This window comes from Vigna unguiculata, chromosome 1 (genome assembly GCF_037176805.1).
Source record: "Vigna unguiculata cultivar grain cowpea cultivar isolate G323 ecotype 2 chromosome 1, ASM3717680v1, whole genome shotgun sequence".
Lineage (NCBI taxonomy): Eukaryota > Viridiplantae > Streptophyta > Magnoliopsida > Fabales > Fabaceae > Vigna > Vigna unguiculata.
The window spans coordinates 46,704,610-46,726,898 of record NC_140792.1 but is presented as its reverse complement, the minus strand read 5'-3'; the positions used below and the strand labels follow the sequence as shown (position 1 = coordinate 46,726,898).

The 22,289-nt window shown below is 30.9% G+C and overlaps 3 protein-coding genes and 1 non-coding gene across 5 annotated transcripts; 3 read left to right on the top strand and 1 right to left on the bottom strand.

Moving 5' to 3' along the window:
• Nucleotides 1–2,151: 2,151 nt before the first annotated feature.
• On the top strand, nt 2,152–4,772 carry LOC146889017 (protein NRT1/ PTR FAMILY 5.6-like). The gene is made up of 4 exons (XM_085669689.1): nt 2,152–2,379; nt 2,645–2,862; nt 3,030–3,577; nt 3,829–4,772. The coding sequence occupies exons 1-4, from the start codon at nt 2,232–2,234 to the stop codon at nt 4,700–4,702; spliced, it is 1,788 nt and encodes a 595-aa protein (XP_085525815.1). The 5' UTR covers nt 2,152–2,231; the 3' UTR covers nt 4,703–4,772.
• A 1,873-nt stretch (nt 4,773–6,645) lies between these two features.
• On the top strand, nt 6,646–8,938 carry LOC114191162 (protein NRT1/ PTR FAMILY 5.6-like). Of its 2 annotated transcripts, XM_085665555.1 has the most exons (5): nt 6,664–6,802; nt 7,074–7,291; nt 7,369–7,913; nt 8,065–8,506; nt 8,537–8,938. In XM_085665555.1, the coding sequence occupies exons 1-5, from the start codon at nt 6,664–6,666 to the stop codon at nt 8,936–8,938; spliced, it is 1,746 nt and encodes a 581-aa protein (XP_085521681.1). The 2 variants fall into 2 exon arrangements, with proteins under 2 accessions (XP_027936147.2, XP_085521681.1); XM_028080346.2 differs by having other exon boundaries at nt 6,646–6,802; nt 8,065–8,938.
• A 479-nt stretch (nt 8,939–9,417) lies between these two features.
• Nucleotides 9,418–14,658, bottom strand: LOC114180870 (protein DA1-related 2-like). The gene is made up of 12 exons (XM_028067190.2): nt 14,403–14,658; nt 13,852–14,009; nt 12,405–12,492; nt 12,206–12,326; nt 11,844–11,979; nt 11,572–11,655; nt 10,931–11,050; nt 10,603–10,815; nt 10,461–10,523; nt 10,237–10,352; nt 10,025–10,083; nt 9,418–9,932 (listed from the first exon to the last, which is right to left on the bottom strand). The coding sequence occupies exons 1-12, from the start codon at nt 14,449–14,451 to the stop codon at nt 9,604–9,606; spliced, it is 1,536 nt and encodes a 511-aa protein (XP_027922991.1). The 5' UTR covers nt 14,452–14,658; the 3' UTR covers nt 9,418–9,603.
• A 7,534-nt stretch (nt 14,659–22,192) lies between these two features.
• TRNAV-CAC (transfer RNA valine (anticodon CAC)) lies at nt 22,193–22,266 on the top strand. Its single transcript has one exon. It is a non-coding gene; the product is annotated as a tRNA-Val (tRNA).
• The last annotated feature ends 23 nt before the right edge of the window (nt 22,267–22,289 follow it).

Here is a 22,289-nt window from a genome sequence, read left to right as displayed (position 1 = left end):
AAAGTAAATTCTTTTCGTATGATATCTTTTCTATTAAGTGTATGTCAAAGCAATCAACTTATAACTAAGGGTGGCAATGTGGACCGGTCTGGCCCGCACAACACGAGCTGACCCGTTCTGTCCGCATATTTTATGTGGATCGAAAACACTTGTTCGTCCTGCATACCACTTGGTATGCGGGTTCGCGAACCGGCCCGTTTTTTTTTTATTATTTTTATGATAAAATTTTCAATGTTTAAAAATTGAGAAATTTTAAGAAGTTTACAAAATTAAGTAAAGACTTTGGGAAATTAGATGATAAATTGATAATTCAACATTTTCATCATATTCATACTATGACATACACAATATATTCTTTAAATTTTAGCACATTAAAAATTACATAATACTTGTCTTTTCCAGTTATACAAGAATTTGAAACATTAATACAAGAGTCCATAAAAGAAATAATTAATATACACAAGTGCAAGGTTTTTTTTTAATTTTATGAGGGCTTGTGGATCGTGGGCCTATGCGAGCTTACGGGCTCACTGTCATGGCCCGCCTCACGTTTTTTTCACGGGCCTGCGGGGCAGACCCTAATTGTCACCCCTACTTATACCAGTTTGTTGTGATTATGATGTTGTTGTTGTCATAGTGGTCTAAGTGGTCTCCATGACAAACCATAAGCTCTAATATTTACTTATGAGTGTTTTATTTTTGATATAGGGATGTCACTAGAAAGATATTATATATAAGTGACTCTGGTTTAAAACACATAACATATTTGATACCATTTTTAGTCCATAATTTTAAGATACTGAGTTTGAGTATTTTCTCTTATATAGCATTTAACTGATGCAGGACTTTGACTCGCTTAAATTATAGCCTATACATATTTGATCATTTTTGTTTTTTTTTTAGTTTTTTTAACTTTTATTCCATTGTTAGTTTATACTTTTATATTTATATTTATATAATTATTATTTTTTTATATTTAACATTAAAGAAAAAAATGCGTATCATTTTTATAATAAATACTTATAACACATAACATCGTATTTTCTTTAATATATCTTGGAAAAATTATTTAATTAATATTTAAAAGATTAAAAAAGTGATAGAGGTATAGTTGTTTTCCAAGGTAGATAAAGATAAGAAAAAAATTTCATACTCAATAAATATAAAAATGAAATTTTACTTTGTGGAATGAAAATCTTATAGTGAAATTTACATCCACCAAAAGGAGCTTGGAGTGTAGTGGCTAGAGTCGGTAAAAATTGCCATAAATCTCGTACATATTTTAAAAAGATAAAAAACTAATAGTAATTTTAATAATGATTATCATTGGATTTTGTTTTGAAGTACACTCTTATCACTTTAAAACAGCTGAATCCGATCATTAAAGGGATGGAGAAATAGGAGTTTTGTATGAGCCATTTTTTTAATCATGACCATATATTTTTTCAGGTTCTTGTTTAGTGAAGTTTTTCTTAGCATCACATATTTATATATGTATGGCCTCTGATTTGGACTGAAGGGTTATGTGTTTCAAGATAGGTCCTATAATATATGTTCTTTAAAATTTATGAAAAGAGAATATGATTTCAATTTGGTAGAAGAACAACATAGGAATACATAGTAAATCAATCCATAATATTTTAATTCAACATAGTAAAAAACACTCTCTCTATATACAAATATATAATGTGAAGCAACTCCAAATTGGTTACATGATTTAGTCATCCTGGCCATTTACAATAACAAGGGAGTGTATGCACAGCTGTTGATTGAAATAAAAAGTTACTCCAAAGCATATAATCTTTTTTTAAAAGTCTCTAACGTATACAACTTATTGTGCGTCATGAGGAGTTATTTGCTTAATTTATTTGCTTACTATTATTTTTTGTCTTATATAATGGTTGCTTGTATTGTTTATATAGTGCGGGGATGAAAGAATCAGCATTATGAGATTGATTTGGGTGAACTGAAGTATTGAAATCATTAATTAACACATAAATTGCTCAGTGAGAAGTTAAGTAATTAACCATAACTAATCATTATTATCTTTCACTTGCAGGCTGTATTCCAACCAGTTAATAATGCAGTTGAATTAGTGAAGTAGCAATTGTCATTGCTATTTGCATTTCAAATGCCGTTAAATAGGCCACACCAACAGTAGATTTCATCCACCCATTCTATCAAAAGGTGAAGAGATCAATCATTTTATCAAACACCTTCAAATTGTAAACATGGTGCAGGAAATGGAGAAGCGAAATGGACGTAAGAGTGAAGAAAAAGATAAACAGAAATGGGTGCTTGATGATTGTGTTGATTATAAGGGCAGAGTTCCACTCCGTGCTGCCACTGGTGTACGGAAAGCTTCTCTTTTTGTCCTTGGTAAGATACTACCTCTTTACTTAACTTCACTTTTGTTCTGGATAATTTACACAAACTCAGATCATGATGATTTCATTTCATGGTTGCAAATAGAGAAAAAAATTCCATTTCATTGCATCAATTCACTCATGAAAAATTTATATTATCAGTACACACAGAATTTAAATGGTCAAATTTAAAAAGCAGTTATCAGCAGTAATAAAATTATGAGATAAATGTGTTTAATATGAGCATAACTTGGGGATTTTATTTGAATTTGGAGCAGCCATTTCAATGAGTGAAAGGATAAGCTATTTTGGTTTATCCGCTAATCTCATAATGTACTTAACTAGAGTGATACATCAAGATCTCAAAACAGCAACCAATAATGTAAACTACTGGAAAGGAGCAACAACATTGTTGCCTCTAATTGGTGGCTATGTTGGTGATGCCTACACCGGTAGATTTCGTATGGCCCTCTTTTGTTCCCTTTTATACCTCAAGGTATATATATATATATATATTCATCTTTCCTTTTCTCACTTTCTCTACTGCACATATGATTTTACACATTTCACCCAGCATACAAATTACATAATATATAGCTCTGCATGCGCAGAAGACATTGTTGCCATGGAAAAGAAACCTCATTACTTGTTGTGTAAAGCCAGGGATTAATCATGCTCACCATGTCTCAGTTCGTCCCAAGTCTAAAACCATTGAACAATGAGATATCTGATGAGAGAAGTAAGGTTCATGAAGTGGTTTTCTACCTTGCTCTATACAGTTTGGCCTTGGGTTCTGGGGGATTCAGACCGTGTTCACAAAGCTTTGGAGCTGATCAATTTGATGATGACCACCTTCAAGAACGAAAGGAGAAGATGTCTTTCTTCAACTGGTGGACCTTTACATTCAGCTTTGCATTGCTGCTGGGAACAACAGTCATTGTTTATGTTGAGGACTTTGTCAGCTGGGGAGTTGCTTGTCTCGCCCTCACAATTTTTACGGCTCTAACTATCATTGCTTTTTATATGGGGATGCCTTTCTACAGGTACAAAATGACGCCAAAACAAAACCCTTTCTTGCCAATTCTACAAGTCCTAATTGCTGCCATAAGGAAAAGGAATCTCTCTTCTCCTTCAAATCCTGCTTTATTGTTTGAAGTACCAGACTCAGAGAATTCCCAAGGAAGGCTTCTCAGTCATACAAGCAGTCTCAGGTACATTAACTTGTTAGATATGTATCATTATGAACCATTATGTTATAATTTAATTCTATGAAATAAAGTTTCCTTTTTATAGAACTAAAGATTAAAACCTGGGCTAAAATGTTAACAAAATAGTGTCAATAAAGTCATTAACATGGTGGTAAGCTTTTTGTGATTGACAATAAGTTATATACTTGAAGCTGTCAACTAAAATTCAGTATAGAATGAATACTAATCAATTGATTGAATGAATGAATGAATAGGTTTCTTGACAAGGCTGCAATAGTGGAAGAGAAGTATAGAGATGAGAAAGAGAATCCTTGGAGATTAGCGACAGTGACAAGAGTGGAGGAGACAAAGCTTATTCTGAATGTTGTTCCCATATGGCTAACTTCATTATTAGTTGGAGTATGTATAGCATATGGGTCAACACTCTTTGTCAAACAAACAGCCGCTCTGAACTTAAAGATAAGTAATAGCTTCGAAATCCCACCAGCATCCATGTTGTCCCTTGCAGGCTTTGGCACCATGGCATTTGTCCCAATATATGATAGAATCATAGTTCCAATTCTAAGAAAAGTGACTGGTAATGAAAGAGGCATCAGCATCCTTAGGAGGATTGGCGTAGGCTTAACACTGTTAATCATACTCATGGCTGTTGCGGCCATGGTAGAAACAAAGAGACTAAGAATGGTTGGAAATGAAGTGGTAACAGAAGAAGGAACTAAGCCCGAGACTATGAGTTTGATGTGGATGATACCCCAATTCATTATGCTTGGTATTGGAAATTCATTTTGTCTAACTGGCTTGCAAGAGTATTTCTATGACCAAGTTCCTGACTCAATGAGAAGCATAGGAATGGCTTTGTATCTTAGTGGGATTGGAGTAGGATTCTTCTTGAGCAGCTTTCTTTTAATAATCGTCGACTATGTCACGGGCAAGACTGGAAAAAGTTGGATCGCAGAGGATGTGAATTCAAGCCGTCTAGATAAACTTTATTGGTTGGTGGTTGGATTAAATATCCTAAATTTGTTTCTCTTTGTAATTTTAGCAATGAGGTACACTTATAAGACTGTACACAAGAAAGCTACGGAAATTGATGGTTCTAATACTGATGGAGTGGAAACACAGCCATGATGCATGTTAGCGACTCGGGTGTACCTTTTTTTTACATTTTCTTCATAATCAAATACTATGTAATATGTTGTTTCCCTTATATTTACTGAAATTCAGATTATATCTGCCGGTTTTGGCGTTATGTTTGATGCCCCTGTTCCTGTGCCGTATCAACAATCTTGAGCTCAGATATATAGTTTGGTTTTGCACAAGTAATGATGGTAGTCTCATACTCCTCTTGCATTATCACAGCCCATTCTCCTAGAGACCTATGTGCATGCATGATGGACATATAATGTATACAGCATAATGAACTTACAAGTAAATACAAGTTTAATAAACATATATATTACAAATTTTAAGGATTTCAATCGAATATGTAACCAACTCTCTCAAAAATAGAACTCATGCGACAACATTTCAGTTCTTCTTTGGAACTTTACATAAAATTGTGGTAGAGTGTGAACAACATAACAAAGATCCAGACGAGTGGTGGTCCGATAAACCAAGCAAGCAACTAGTTATATGTAACGATATAGATGAACAAAATTAGTTCTTGTAAAAGAGACAATTGTTCAATACCGCAAATACTCGTATTAAGAGAAGTAACTTGGAATTGATGGGTTTCTTGTTTTGCATGTATGCAGCAGAAGTTCAAAACAGAAAAAATCTATTAAGCAAAGGCATCAGCATAGCAGGGATTCGCTCAGCGAAGGAATCCGCTTAGCGCAGGAAGCTGACCCTGAATGGATTAGGGCGGATTGGGGACACAAGCACTTCAAAAATTTTACTCCATGTTCTAAGAAGACGAGGCTGAGTGAATTGAAGACAAAGAGTACTAATACAACATGGTGATTTTGTAGTTTAAAATAAATTTTGACTACAAAGAAATTGTTTGTGAAAAATTTGTTGATAACTCTACATGTAAGATATCTAATTTCTTACTTGAGGGTTGTGTTTCAATATATCAGATTCTATACTAAAAGTGCTCATACCACTATTATATTAAGGTTTTGGGATAAAAGTGATGTCAAATCCTGTTAGGTTTAAAGAGGGGTGTTACTGGGAGACACAGCACTAATGAGACCTGAACCCAACCACATAAAACATTGATATCACTCTCAACCCAAACCCTTAAGGCAATGGGTTTATGGGTCTTTATCCTCATATAGTGTTCTACTTTCTCATTTCTATCTATCCAATGTGAGACTTAAACTCACACTTGGATTCCTAACCATCTCTTTCTCAAGGGTGAGTCCCTTCAACCACATTGATACACTCCCCCTCCAACAAAAGCATTCTCAACCACAAGTACTTCTTTTCTGCCTTGTCTGTACTGCCGTTTTTCTTAATAGGACACGCTTACCTGGAACCCTTGACAAGAAGACTTGACTTTCGATACAAGGACCATACTGCACTCGTCTGAACCGATTTTAACCATCGGTCCTGATACCACTTGTTAGGTTCATATGAAACATAACCCATCACTGTGAAGATTAACAAATGTGCTGTACATATATTAAAATGATTTTATTTCACTTTGGAAGAAGAAAATGGTAAATTCTTGTAAATCAAACTACGATATTTTAATTCAACGGTGCAAAAGTGGCTATGTATATGGAACTGAACTTGTAAGAATAACTGCACTACTCCAAAGCTACTTCTTACTCATTTTGGCCCCTTATAATTTACAAAGCCATGGAATATATAATCTGGGAGTGTACGTATAAATAAGGCCGTTGATTGAAATCAAAGGTTACTCCAACATATATATATATATATATATATATATATATATATATATAAATTTTGTATGTGTGTGGACTAGTGTTCAAAAAAAAATTAATTTTATAATTTTGTTATTTAAAATGACTTTAAAGAAAACGTTATGTTTCGATATACGATTGTTTAGAAACAAAAAGACAACTGACAGAAATAAATTTGCCTCTTAATGAGTTTTGATTGATTTGAAAACAAAGTTAATGGAGCAGGAGATTGAGAAGAGAAAGAGAGATAAAAGTGAAGAAGAGAAATGGGTGCATGATGCATCTGTGGATTATAAGAACAGAATTCCTCTGCGTGCTTCCACCGGTTCATGGAAAGCTGCTCTTTTTGTACTCAGTAAGAGAGTTACTTCACTATTACGTCTGTATATTTTTCATCATTTTTTCAAGGTTGTTAGAATTTTCACCTTCAGTGAAATTTAGAGTTAAAGATTTAAGCTTTTTCACCCAATAAATTAGTCTTTTCAATTCAGTTTTTCTTTTATATTGAGCTCTCCTTTTGCATTAACATAAAAGCTGAAACTTAACAATACAAAAAATTGTGATAAATATTTTTATTACGACCTTAATTAGCTCAAATATGTGATAAACATGCTTATTTGAGACAGCAATTGAATTTAGTGAAAGAATATGCCACTTTGGGATATCCAGCAATCTTATCATGTACTTGACCAAAGTGATGCATGAAGACCTAAAAACAGCGACCAAGAACGTAAACTACTGGGTAGGAGCAACAACTTTGATGCCTCTAATTGGGGGGTTTGTTGCTGATACCTACACAGGTCGATTTCATATGATTATCTTTTCTTCCCTCGTATACCTCAAGGTACATTTTTATTTGTTACATGCAACGAACGAGTTCTTTTTGACGTAACTCATTTGTTGTTGTGTCTGTCAAGCCAGGGATTAAGCCTTCTGACTTTGTCTCAGTTCATTCCAAGTCTAAAACCATGCAACAATGAGATATGTGATCGAACAAGGAAAGCTCATGAAGTGGTTTTCTTCCTTGCCCTTTACTGCGTCGCCTTGGGTACTGGAGGATTCAAACCGTGCTTACAAAGCTTTGGTGCTGATCAATTTGATGACGATCACCTTGAAGAACGAAAGAAGAAGATGTCTTTGTTCAACTGGTGGTGTTTTACACTGTGCTTTGCAATGCTGTTTGGGGGAACAGTGGTTGTCTATGTTCAGGACTTTGTTAGCTGGGGAGTTGCTTATCTCATTCTCACTATTTCTATGGCTTTCACTGTCATTGTTTTCTATATGGGGATGCCTTTTTATAGGTACAGAAGAACAGAAGGAAACCCTTTAATGCAAATTCTTCGGGTCCTAATTGCAGCCATAAGGAAAAGGAATTTGTTTTGTCCTCAAAATCCTGCTTTATTGCATGAAATCCCAAAGTCAGAGAACTCCCAAGGAAGACTTTTAAGCCATACCAGCAGACTTAGGTATGGATCAAACATGCACCTTATTAGATATATAGAGCATGACCCTTTTGGTTAAAAGTTTTTATTTCAGACTTTGTAAATAGGTTATAGAGTTTATTGCACCTACTAATGCTGATTAATACTAATACTAATGAATTAAATGAATGAATAGGTTTCTTGACAAAGCTGCCATAGTTGAAGAGAAGTATACAGAGGAGAAAGACAATCCATGGAGATTAGCAACAGTGACAAGAGTGGAGGAGACAAAGCTTATTCTGAATGTTGTTCCCATATGGCTAACTTCATTAATAATTGGTGTATGCATAGCTCAGAGCCAGACACTGTTTGTCAAACAAGCAGCTGCTATGAACTTAAATATAGGTCACAATTTCAAAATCCCACCAGCTTCCATGGTGTCTGTTAACGCTATTGGCACTATAATATCTGTCCCAACATATGATAAGATTATTGTTCCACTTCTAAGGAAACTCACAGGTAACGAAAGAGGCATCAGCATCCTTAGGAGGATTGGAATAGGCTTAACATTGTTAGTCATACTCATGGTTGTTGCTGCCTTGGTAGAAACAAAGAGACTAAGAATGGTTGGACATGAAGTTGTGACAGAAGGAGGAACAAAGCGTGAGACTATGAGTGAGTTGTGGTTGGTACCCCAATACTTGATCATTGGAATTGGAGGAGAAACACTTTCATTAGTTGGTCTGCAAGAGTATTTCTATGACCAAGTTCCTGACTCAATGAGAAGCTTGGGAATAGCTTTATATCTGAGTGTACTAGGAGTAGGATACTTCTTAAGCAGCTTTCTGATAACAATTGTGGACAAGGTAACGGGCAAGAATGGCAAAAGTTGGATTGCGAAGGATATAAATTCAAGCCGTCTTGATATGTTTTATTGGCTGCTGGCCATCATAAATGCTCTAAATTTGTGTCTCTTTATAATTTTGGCAAAAAGGTATATTTATAAGACTGTGCATAGGAAAACTGTGGAAATTGATGGTAACAGTGATGGGGTGGAGATAATGGCGTGATAAGAGCCACCCAGATGCTCTATTTTCTGCTTAATCCAATAGGATTATGTAATATGGTATTCCCTTAATTATATTTATCTGAACTTTGGTTTATTGTTCAATTTGCGTTGCAGCATATTGTTGTGTGTATATATATTATATATATATATATATATATATATATATATATATATATATATGATGATATGCTTTATAATATTTTAAGTACAATAAATATTATGGTATGTTAGGCACAATCGTATGTATTAAGTTAAAAAAAAATGTTTTATGGTACGTAACCATTTAAAAAAAGTATAATTTTAAAAATAAATTATGAAAAAAAATTGTTGAGATTAAACATATTCTAAGTTAAGATTTAACTTGTTGAGAGTTTTTTGTAGTAATATAATTATATTTTAGAGACTGTATATTTCTGTAAAAGACATCTGTAATTGTTAATATGATTAATGCCAGTAAAAATCCTCCCAAATAATACGAAATAAATTAAAACAAGGCATGCATAATATTATTGGGCTTGGACATGGATATATCCTTACACAGAGACACGACATTCCCCCTGGGGTATGAAATAACAGGAAGAATGATGTCCAACCTTGTCTCTCATATGTGAACCAATATTACAACATCAAACTCTAGTTCCAAACTCCTACGAGAACGGGTTCTTATCACACTGGGAAATTACCAGTCAAACGAATATGCTCCAGAGTGCAACGTAAACCATATTTATTCACAGCCTCATTGGCCGCTCTAAAGCCACCACCATAAGCTGGGGAAGAATCATTGGCAATCTGGTTCATGAAAAACTCACCCAATTTATGTTCAACGTGAGATTTTGCACCTTTCTTTGATGAGTGGGAGGAGAAGGAGGAGGAGGAAGAAGCTGATGATGTTGATGGCATGGTTCTAGCACATGACATCACCTCTGCCTCAAGCCACATGTAGGAGAGGACCTGACAAATACCTTCCTCTACTTCAGGACTAAGGTTATGGTAACCTGCTTAATTAGTTCAAGGCAAAATGAAGGGAGATAAGAAATCAGGCAAAATACTGTGCAGTTCAATACAAAGATAAGAACAGCATTATCACCTTTAAGGCGTAACCAAGCATGCATCAACTCATGGGCAAGTATAGCACCTGTGAGTAACCTGCAACCAGTAAAATATTTCATAAAATATTTTTGTCCTTTTGGGCCTCTTTTGGCTCATCCAATCACATTCACATGGTCTATTTTTGGCCCTTGAGGGGCTTGGTACTAAATTATATTTATAAGGACTTGATAGTATTTAAATGCTACTTACCTTGGAAGGCCATAGAGAACAAGAATAGCTGTAACTTCACATTTTCTAAGCAGCTTTTGAGGTTGAGATCTCATCCCTATCAATCTATGACCTCCGATTCTTGGCCGTCTTTGCACCTGAAACAACACAACATATCATAAAGGAATTGAAATACCAGACAGATAATTTTTAAGTTGGTTCATGAAGGCTTCGTTAAACAAGAAAAAAAAAAGTAAATAATATACGCTTGTGACAGTTTGCTCTTCTGAAAGGCACAAGCCCCTAGTTTCTGGCAGGTGATGGAAACCCTGGTAAAAGCCAATAAAGAGTTTAGAGGAATTGAATAAATTCTAAAGCTGAAAGATGAAATAGTGGACGATGCATTACATTCTTCTCTCCAACAATGGCATCATTAAGTGCTTGTCTCTCAACAAGAAGCATTGGGATTTGTTGATCTATTTTCATGTTCATTCCTTCGTAATAGTCTCTGATTGCATGATAAAGAGGCTGACATTCACCAGTGTCGCTTATAGCAGATTCCATGCACTCAAAGCACAAAATCCTTCCATCTTCTAATCTGCAGTATCTTTCATTCCGAGACTTCACGAAAAAGATAATTCAAAAAGAATTAAAAGATCAGAAAAGGAGAAGCTTATGAAAAAAACAATATTATTTCCATGTTTTTGAAAAAAGTTATAACTATATATGTTAGTACCTCTAGTCTTTCACAACTACAGCACCGAGCTGTATTATCATACTCATGAGATGGGCAATACTTTTGGTTCCAATAGGGGTGGCACCTATACTCAATCAAACCAGCAGCATTTATTGGTATCTGAAAGTGAAATAAAATACCACAATCATTAATATTGTTTTTCGATAACCCTGAAGATAACAAATCAATAGTAACAGACACAGAGGATATGATCTTTTTACACGGTTAGTCCTCTGATAAATAATCAAATTTATTAATAGAAAGAATTTATGACATATCATATGATTAATTAATGTAAGAAAAAAAAAAGTAAAACAGAATTTCCACAACATTATTCCATAACGTAATTTCCACAATCTTCTCCATATTCATAATGAATAAGATATAGAAAAATTAATGATGCTGTACCTTAAAATTATTTCAAATGTCACAAGTAGACTAATTGTACTATTTTCATCATCAAGAAAAGAGACTAATTGTAGTATTTAATTGGTCCCTTCATTATAAACTAACTAGTGTAACTGTCCTTACAATGTATATGAAATTGGCTGAAATTTAATGAGCCTATCGAAGAAAACTAGGAGTAACAAAAGCAGAACAATGGGAATAAATAAGCAAAGACACTAGCAGGCTAATCTTACAAATTGATAGCAAACTTCGCATCTAGGGTGGGTCAATTCCTTGAAACAGGACTTGTGATACGGATACTTCCCTGACAAAGAAAACTTGGATCAACAGAAAAAAAGGAAGTAAGATACAAATAAAAGAAAAGAGTTAAAAATAATACTTTCATAGGCAAAAATTGTAAAGAGTAAACAACATGAATTTGTTGTGGGAAAATATTGAAGATAAGTACTGTAATATATGTATAGATGATATCAGATTCTTCTTAATCCGAAGAGAATCAAACTACCTCACGCTCAGTAATGGGGTAACGACAAGAGTGACACCGAAAGCAGTCTGGATGAAAATAGCTGTGACCGACTCCTAAACAATCGCCATAAATCTCTTGGTTGCACCCTCCACATATTCTGCTATGCGATGCGATACTGCACAATACCAGTTATCAATAAATTCGTAATGTGCTAGAATCACAATAATGAAATCAAAATCAATAAATTTGTTCAAATTTATGCTAACAACACACACAGCAAGAGAAATATTAAGTAATTTTGACTAGGGGAGTCCAACAAAAAATTTTCAACAGTCGAGCTATTTTTGGGAACCCTTGACGTGTGGCCAACAAGTATGAGTTACGAGAGAGAGAAAAATTACCCATATCCATGGGGATAAGCGGGTACAGGGGCATATGGTGGATGAGCAGAAGAGAACATGCGATCCTGAAGAGCCTTTGCATAATCTTCATCGATTCTTGCTCCTGTTCGCCACCTATACCCTTATCATCAACAAAAAAAAAAATAATTAGATCTCGATAGCCAGAGAAAAAGTGCATTTTTCAAATTTTAGCACCTACCGGTTGGTCTCTTAAAATTTTCGCCTAAAGAAAGTGCAATTGCATGGTCCAAATCTTCTTTCTCTTTCCGAGATCTAGCGCGGTCATCCTAATAACAACATCAAGAATATTATTCAACACTACTTCCGTAATCACGCTATTCAACACATGTTTAATAGAAGAACCAAAATAACTCATAGCATCTCGAGTCATGCATGACTCATGAACCCTCGTCTTAAACATTCCAAACAAGGCCTTGAGAAGATAATTACTTTTATAAAAGAACTTTAAAATATTTATTGTTGTTTAATTTAGTTATTTAATGTTATAATGTTTTAAATATTATTTAGAAAATAGTAAAATTTTGAAATAATTTTTACATTGAAGTATCTTTTACACATTCTTTTTGTTTCACTTTTCTCGATTGAAACATGGTCAAGTCATCAACTTCTAAACTTGACTTCAGGGAAGATGTTGTAAACTTTAAATTGTTTTTAGACAAAGTGAATCATGGTTTTCTTTTTATGAAAATGAAAATCAGAGTTATTTGTGAACCAGAGTTTTCTTATATTAATGTTAATGAAAGTAACTTTGGCTAATTTTGGCTAAAATAATGTTGTGTTGAAAAATAATCTCAACTGACATTGATTAAAAAAATGGTTACACCATATTCTAAATTATTAAATATTTTTTAATGATAAAAGGAAATTAAAATTTAATAAATTGATATTGTTTTATTTAAATAAAATATTTAAAAACAAAATAATTTAAATTGAAAGCAATTCAAGGTTAATGTTAAAAGCAATGCTGCATTACTTATCATAAGAAGATGCAGATCAACTCATGTTGTGTAATGCACAAATAAGATAAAAGTCAACAATGGTTAACGAAAAGCATTGAAAGAAAAAAGTGCAAAAGTCACGATGTGCTTTAAGCTGTAACCCCAAGTAACGAGAGTCGATTCAACTTCTTAAGAACAGGAAGATGTCTAATCAAGAAAAACAAGACAAAAGACGTCATCTTTCTAGTACTTATGATGAGTGAAACCCCATTTAGTTCCTAAAATTGTAAAGGTAAAAAGTTGCAGGTCTTGACTTTGCAAAATCATCACTTTGATTCCTGACATCATTGTTGTTTTGTACCAAAAAGGAATGGATGTCAGTTTACAAATCAGGACTAAGATGAAACAATTGAGTTATGAATATTTTGGGTGAAACCATTCTCAATTGGAAAGTCAAAAACTAATCCTTGGAAGTAGTCCTCTGTCAAAAAAACATGAATGGTGACAATTAATTCATCTTGATTCGGCCTAGAAGTAGCTTATTTTATTTTATTTTGAGCAAAGCAATAATCATGCTTGTATGAGCGACAGGAACAAACAAGTAAAAACAATTGATATAGATATTCTTGAAAAAAAAACAGAATAACAAAGAGAAGAAAAAACAGAACATGAATGTTTTTTGTTTACCCATGATCTAGATGGAGCTGGCCAAGCCATGTTTTCCTCTTCAGGTTGCTGTAGATGACGACCACCAGCCCTTCCTCTATTGGACCCAAGTTTGAAAATCTTGCCAAACCATTTCATAAAACCAGACTTTCTCTCTGAGTACGAAGAAACAAAGTCTCCTGCTTCCCATCAAGATTGCAACAACGACAAAAAAGAAGTTTCGGTTAGAATTCAGAACCACTCAATTATAGTACAAATCGAATTGGTTCCATCGACTCGATTATATCTTATTACACACTTTACATAACTCCTGGACTCATACGCAAAGTAAAAAAATGAATTCTTTTTTTAGAACAAGAACAACCATCCATACCCATTTAGTAAAATGAACATCAACCAAAAAATAAACTTCAAAGTTCAAAAAAGAGTTTCGCGTGGCTATTCAGAAGTTTGCAAAAATCTGTTTTGTTCTCCACGTCATGATGGCAAGTGTTATGCAGAAGAAGCTGTAGCTTTTTGTTTTTGTTTTTTCAGGAGAAGAAGAAGAAGAAGAAAGAAAGAAAAGAAAGTACCGTATATACAAGGGTGAGAAAGATGGTTGATATCTGAGGAAGGAGGCATGGGTATGTATAGATTTTTGTGGTTGGATGAGAAGAAGAGGAAGAAGAAGAAGAAGAGGCAAAAGAAAAGATGAAAAGGAGAAAGATAGGAGAAAGGGGAGAAGAGTTGGAAAAGAAGGTTGATTAGAGATCGTTAATAGTGGCTGAAAAAGAGGGAGAGGAATCTATGAGGAAGTGGCAGAGAGAGAGATTCTTGGCTTGGAAAGCAATGAAGAGAAAGTAGACAATTGCAGAAAGATATGTTCTTGAAGAATGGGAGAATATTATTAAGTAACGGTGGATTGTTTGTTGAGAATCAAACTGGAATATATCTGGAGAGAGAGAAAGAGAAAGTGTTTGCACTTGCTCTTGCACTCATGCACCGTTGAGTTGAAGATCAAAGTTTTTCTCTTTATGACCTTTTGTTGGGAGCATTTTGGCGGGTAAGAGTTGTGACAGAGACAGACACAGTGAGTGAGTTGAATCGAAACAGAGTTTCATTGTTCTTTTGTTCCCAAATGGTCAACTGTTTATTTGTAGGGTCTTTTCCTGAGCTAGCTCATAGCTGTTGAAGATATATGGGAGAGGAATAATGCCACATTGCTCATCACCGATCGATTCTCACTTTGCCTTGCATCAAACTTCTTTTTTCAGGTTAAAATTAGTTTTAGTACAAGGGAATTTGGTTAAATGTTCTATTTATATATTAATTTTAGGGTTAAATATGTTTTTCTCGTCAAATTTTAAGGAAATTTGAAATTAGTCTATCTTCAAAAATTTTGATCAATTTAGTCATTGATTCTAAAAATGCGTGAATTTAATTATTTTAACCAAATTTTGTTAAGTTTATCTGACGTTTTAAGCGTATTTCATGATAATATTTGAATTATTTACACTCTTTGACACATTTTCGTTTTAATGTTAACTCAAATATTATGATAAAATGCGTATGTCAAATAAATTTAACAAAATTTGGTAAAAATGACTAAATTTACGTATTTCAAAAAATGAATGACTAAATTAATATAAAATTTCGAAGAGTAACTAATTCTAAAATTTACTAAAATTTGATGGACAAAAACATATTTAACCCTTAATTTTAACTAGTAGTAATTATCTCAAATAACATTTGTTTGTTAGGATTTATATTACATGTTAGTATGTAATATTTTTAAACAAGTCTACATTCTTAATTAAATATTATTCATCTAAAAAGTTTTTTCATATTTTAGAATGATTAAATATTAAATATTTATTATAAATATGAAAAAAAAATCATTTAACAAAAAAAATTTGAAACAAATTTTAAATTTTAGAAAAATAAAAAAAATAAAGAAATATCAAATTCAAAAATATTTTATATTAAATGATATTATTTTCTTATTTCACAATTAATTACTAGTAAAATTATAAAATTATTAAAAATAATCTATAACTATTAATAAAGATTTTTTTTTGACAATTTTGTAATTATTTCAGTGTACATCTTTTTTTATTATTTTTTTATTATTATTATTTTATAACTGTATTTGTTACATACAGTTTATATAATTAATTAAGTAGTTAATTTACCCTTTAGTTTTTAATTAAAATTATGATCAGATTGTGTTTTAATATAGAAACAATTGATTCTACAAGTGATAGTTTAGAATAAGTATAATATTTTTTTTATGTCATCTTATTTTGGATATATATATATATATATATATATATATATATATATATATTTCATAGAATACAATTATTTGGCTGAACAATCAAAGTGTAGCTATATTAATATAATATTTCCTTAAGGTCATAGTCAAAACCAATGAATATATATAAAGTCAATATGATTTAAGATGACTAATTTGTGTTTCTTCACAATTCAAGATAAAAGTTTATTGTCGAAATGAAACAAAAGTATGAGAATGGAGAAAATAGTGGCCTTGTGTGAATTATTCACTATATATAAAGTAACAAATTTGTAAATGAACAGTGGTTGCTTGAAGAACAATATTAGAATAATGGAGGTTAGGAGATTAATATCTATAAATAGTTATAGCGAGTTGACAACTGCGTTCGATCTTTTCGAAATTCCATTCCTAAAGCTGCGAATAAAAATGGTTATCCTAAATATTATTCCTTATATAAAAACAAATCCTTTTCTTCTGTATATCTTGTAATTGACATGACAAGCATCATGCTCTCTCAGTTCACACACAACACAGATGCATGTTGTCGTTGTAATATTGTAACTTATTATTGTACATTTTGTTTTATTCACGTGAAAAAAAAATGTATAAAATAAAAATCAAACTCAACCTAAAAAAATAATTTTTTATTTATTGTTTCGAGTGTAGGGAGTTGAACGTTCACTTAAAATTTCAAAATTCTTGAATTTCACATTTTGCTTTTTGTTCGATGTTCTTGTTTGTCAATCGATTTGGATATACATGTTAAAGATTATCTAATATTAAAGTCAATCCAAAATTGAACGGTTAAAATTATAAATATTATAATAAATACGAGATAAAAGTAACAACCATATATTTGACCATGGTTTTTCCCATGGATTGATGATTAGGGTCAACCTAATCACAATTCAATCATTCTTAATTGTGATTACTTATATGTTTACATTAATTAGGTAATTAGTTGGTTTTCATGAAACACCCACTCGAATTCTAATAAAAGACCACGATCAAATTTTGTTGACAGTTCAATTAACAACAATTGAGAAGGTCCATTCAGTGTAATCATGCGGCCTAAATTGTAGCTTTCAGTCAAGTTGACAGCAACTAAAAAATTGAGTAAGATGTTATCGAGTATTTGATAACATCTCCTGAAACCTTCTTTAAAGTAGTTTTCACAACTAAATTTCACTAACATAGTCGACCGGTCACTGATAACTAAGTTGACTAACCCATATAATACACTCTATATTATTATTCAACCCATTTTACTTCTCAATGAATTTATCTCATACTTAAATGTTAGTTTATTATATACTATTTATATAATGAGTTTGTAATTAACCATTTTAAGTTTAGTGCGCATTCTAGATGAATTAGTATTTCCTTTTGAAAAAAAGTATATTAAGTTGTATAATCAAAAAATTTAACTTGTATAAAATGTATATTTATAATAATAAATGACAGTTTGACTTTTATTTATTAGATAAAAGTTATGTTAACATATGTGAACCCAGCGAGGTTATCATATAAAATTATTATTTTAGTGTGTAGAAATGTTTTTGAGTTTCTATTTTTTTTAGTACAGATTATTTTAAAATATATAAACGTTAAAATTAATTTATATTGAGTACATAAATTAAAATTTTAACTATCAAGTGATTCATTTACAAAATTCAAAATTTTTTAAAATAAAATATTATATTTTGTTGTCTTCTCTATTACTTTTCTCAGATTGATTCTCATTACTTTTATGATTAAATAATACTAGTGAGGTGGTGATACAATAATGATAATTTCTTAACGATCAAATTTTTTTAGAATAAGTTTTTGGTGTTTTATAAACTCTCCTCTTAGCATTTTCTAAGTTCCTATGAATGTTTTGTATTCTCACAAGATGAGAAGATTGTGTTTACGTTTGATTTCAATATTTTTTAAGTGAACATCACTTTTTATGGGTATATTCAGACAAATTATTATCTCAATACATATTTGTTTTGTTTAGACAAAAAAAAAATCATCAAGAAAGAGAAATGACAACTTAAACTTATTTTTAAAATTAAAATAAAGGTTTAATTGAAATTGAGATTTAATGGATTTGGGATGGATTTGTAAGTCACCGTGTTAAACTTATTTGGAAATTTAGAGTGGTTTAAGGAAAAAAAAAGAAAAGAAAAATAGTTTTTGACAAATTCATAGTTGTAATGCATAAATTTTAATTTAAATATAAGTCATTAAAGTTTTCAAAGTATGAATTTGATGTAAACTAATTGAACCAAACGATGTTATTCTTAAATTTGTACCGCTAATAAATTTGTAATTATTTTTCTGATAACTGTGCATATTCATCAACAAGTTGTTGAATTTGAAAAAATTACAAAAGTTTTCATCCCCAAATACATTTCTTCCAAGGAAATGATGGATAACAAAACATTGTAGCTTTATTTATATTTAAAAAAGGATAACACATGTAAATGCACATCTTCACGAAGATACACATAGATGGATCTTTTGGATGTTAAATAAATGTGTACAACTTTTGAAGTAGGTCAAATATTCAAAATATATTAAAATTTAATATATATATATATATATATATATTTATTTATTTATTTATTTATTTATTTTGGTTTAAGCCTTTTTTGACATTATTAAACTCTGTCACTTAGTAGACTTATTATATACCTTCAAATGTTTAAGTTAGCCTATTGTTTTGATATAATTAATATTTGTTAACTTAAATTGGAATAAATATGTCAATTATAGCACATCTAAACATTACATAATTATTAAAAAATATCCATTATGATTAATCTTATTATGATAATATAAAAAATCAATTATCATTTTGATTATGATGGAGAAACATGTCATTCCATTTTTTCTAACATCACAACACTTTACTTAAATCTATATAATATACTGATTAAATTAGTACAATTGTAAATTAAAGTTGAAATACATACTCTCGAATTGGAATATGCAAATTTTAGTGGTATTCTGTATATTTTTCAGATTTTTCACAAAAAATCTTTGTATAATATAACATTTGCCTGAAAAATAAAACCATTTTAATATCTTAAAGTCATAGTAATTGTATGAGATAATTAAACTGAAAAAACATGAAAGAAAATCTAAAGAAAGCTGAAAAAGCGTTCTCACCAATTAGAAAGGTGACGATGATTGTAAATTAATAGAAGAGACACTGAAAACCAGGAGTTTTAAAAGTAAAAAGTACTGAGAAAAGCATCTTCCAACCATGCTCTCTTCTTTCTTTATTTGTTGTATATAGCTGGATCTGTTTGCCAAACAATTGGGCAATGGTAACTTTTAGTTTCGGTAACATTTATCTGATGGCGATAAAGTTATGACTAATTAAATATTATTACCAGCACAAATCGACTTAATTAATTAGTTGTGTAACTATAACTGGACTAGTGATTATGAAAATACATGAAAAATTTAGTTAATTTTTCGCTAATTAGTCTTCGCATGAGGATGTTTTCCTGTTTCAATAACTTTTTTATTTTTAATAAAAAGAAAAAGAAAATTAACCTAGATGTTTTTCTTGATGTGGCACAATTCTTAGATTAACTCTTTTTATTGAAAATTTCAATTAGAAATAAATTAATTTTATAATATATAAACCTCATTTTATAAATTATTTTGTGAAATTCAATTAAATTTAAAGTCTATTTCTAACCTAATATCGTACTCAGATTAAAACTTATTTTAATAAATTTTTTTAGATATTTTATTTCAGCCCAGCATACACATAATAACCAATCATATGAAAAAAAAAAACACTTCATGATGTTCTCAGAATAAGCTGAAGCACATGTTTCATCTGGATTATGTTGTCTTTAAGTGTGTTTGAGCTTATTAAATTAGATGAATATAAACTTTCTGAAACATAACTACAGAGACATTGAAGCTTTAAGCTTTATGTACTGGTAAGTGATTACTGTGAAAAAAATATTTTCATTTTATAATATGCCTGACGTGAGGTTCAGAGTTTGAACCTTGAAAGCAAGGTTAAATCATCACGTGCTCGCAACCAAAGTTATTATTTATAAATTTAAAGTTCAATGCAGTATTCATTAACATTTTTTAATTATATATTTAAAAGTAAAAAAGAAAAAAGTAAAAAGAAAAAATAGCATAAAAAATCAATGAAAAAACAGATAATAACTTTAATAAAGCAGATTTATTTTTCAGAATAATTAATGTCACAACCTTAACCGACATTTAAAAAATTAACAAAAGTAGCTTAGGAAGATGTAGGAAGTTAAACAATGTTATTTTCAAATTTAAACATGATTTTGTTTTAAAATACATTATTAGTTTTTATGAAGGCACTGAACTCTTAATAAGGATTCAAACTTAAAGATAGTTTACGGATTAAACGTTTTTTAGCTTTATAATTATATTTTAATGAGTGAAGTTCACACTCTCTCCTATACAAGTACAAATATTTGACCAATTCTTAATTTAATTTATGAAAAAATATATTTATTTATTATACTCATTTAATAAATGAGTCTAGCTGAAAATTAACTTCAATTTGTTAAAAAGTTTGATTTAACTCATTTAGTTTACCTATAACTTATTTTTTACAACAAAAATTCATAAAATTAGTTTGCAACTTTATTTCGTTAGCATAATTAAATGAATAGACATGCTCAATACACGATAATCTATGTAATTCTATCTTTTTTTCTTTTGCATGAGGTATCTGATGACAATTGAAAATTCGAACCATATACGGATGATTACTATATTATATATATATATATATATAGTTTATTTATGTTAAATTTAGTATTCCAATATTTGGATCCATTATGAGTGTTGTTACACTTGCTTCAAAAGCTGTTGACCAAGGATTATCAATAATAATGTCATCCTTGTATATCCAATTACATTGGTATATATCAGTAAAATTTTCTGAATTTTTTCATTGCTCTTTCAACTTTGGTGAAGAGACATGAATAAAGGTTAATCTATCATTTTTTTCCCTTGTTTGGATTTGTATTCTCTCTATTGTACGAATATTCCTCTTCTCTTAGATTATACCATAATCTTAATACAGAAAATGCTAGATTGAACCCTTTTTATTTTCTTCTTCCAAAACTACTGTCACAAAAAATATTAAAATTAACTTGGTGAAGATATTAAAATTATTGTACCATAATCTTAATACAGAAAATGCTAGTTTTTTATTAACTTCGTGAAGATAACAAGTCGTTACAAAAAATATTAAAATGATATATTTTAAAAAAAGTTAGACAACTAGATTTATAAAGTTTGAAAATGATAAAATAAAATTTTGAAAAAGAAAAAGAATAGAATCCAAAACATACTTTTGTTCTTCTGGTTTTTCAAGTGATAAAATGAAGTGGTCCAAAAATTATTAGGTAAGATATGAATAGTATATTAACATGTACAGAAGAAATATTGTTGCAAGAGTAAATCTTAACATGTTGTGTCCTGTCAAATGTCAACTATAGTTTCCAAGAGTTAGGCATTTTCATAAGAATATCACAATTTCACTTATTAAGTAGGATTTTAGTGGCTTTTAGAGAAATTGAGTCTACATTTACCCAAAAAGAATAAAACTGAACCTTTATATTTTGGTCGATACTCATGTTAATAATAATAAAAGTAGAAAAAAAATTATGCAAAACTACTTTAATAGCATGAAGGCATTTGTAAAGTTTTAACAATGATAATTTCATGCCCACTTTGGTACGGGGCCAAAAACAAAAGTGAAGAATTCATATTACACGAGTTTAGTATTTACGTATAATAAACTAATTAAAAGTTATCATGAATACTTGCAATAAAATAATTTATAGTTGAAATGAAATAAATTTTACACTGTCATTGTTTAAATGAATTTCTTTTATTAATAAATATATTTAAATGGAAAATTAAAAAATTATGCGTGCCATTCTATCTGAAATAGTCGTAAATGTTTTACCCACTCCGCTGGGTTCTGCGATTTTTCATAAGAGTGTTCATGAGTAAGAGAAACTTTAAAGAAATAATTTAAAATATATGTGTCTGTAAAATCAGAAATTGAAACTTGTCTGGGTGGTGTAGTTGGTTATCACGCTAGTCTCACACACTAGAGGTCCCCGGTTCGAACCCGGGCTCAGACATTTTTTTTATATTATCATTAGTA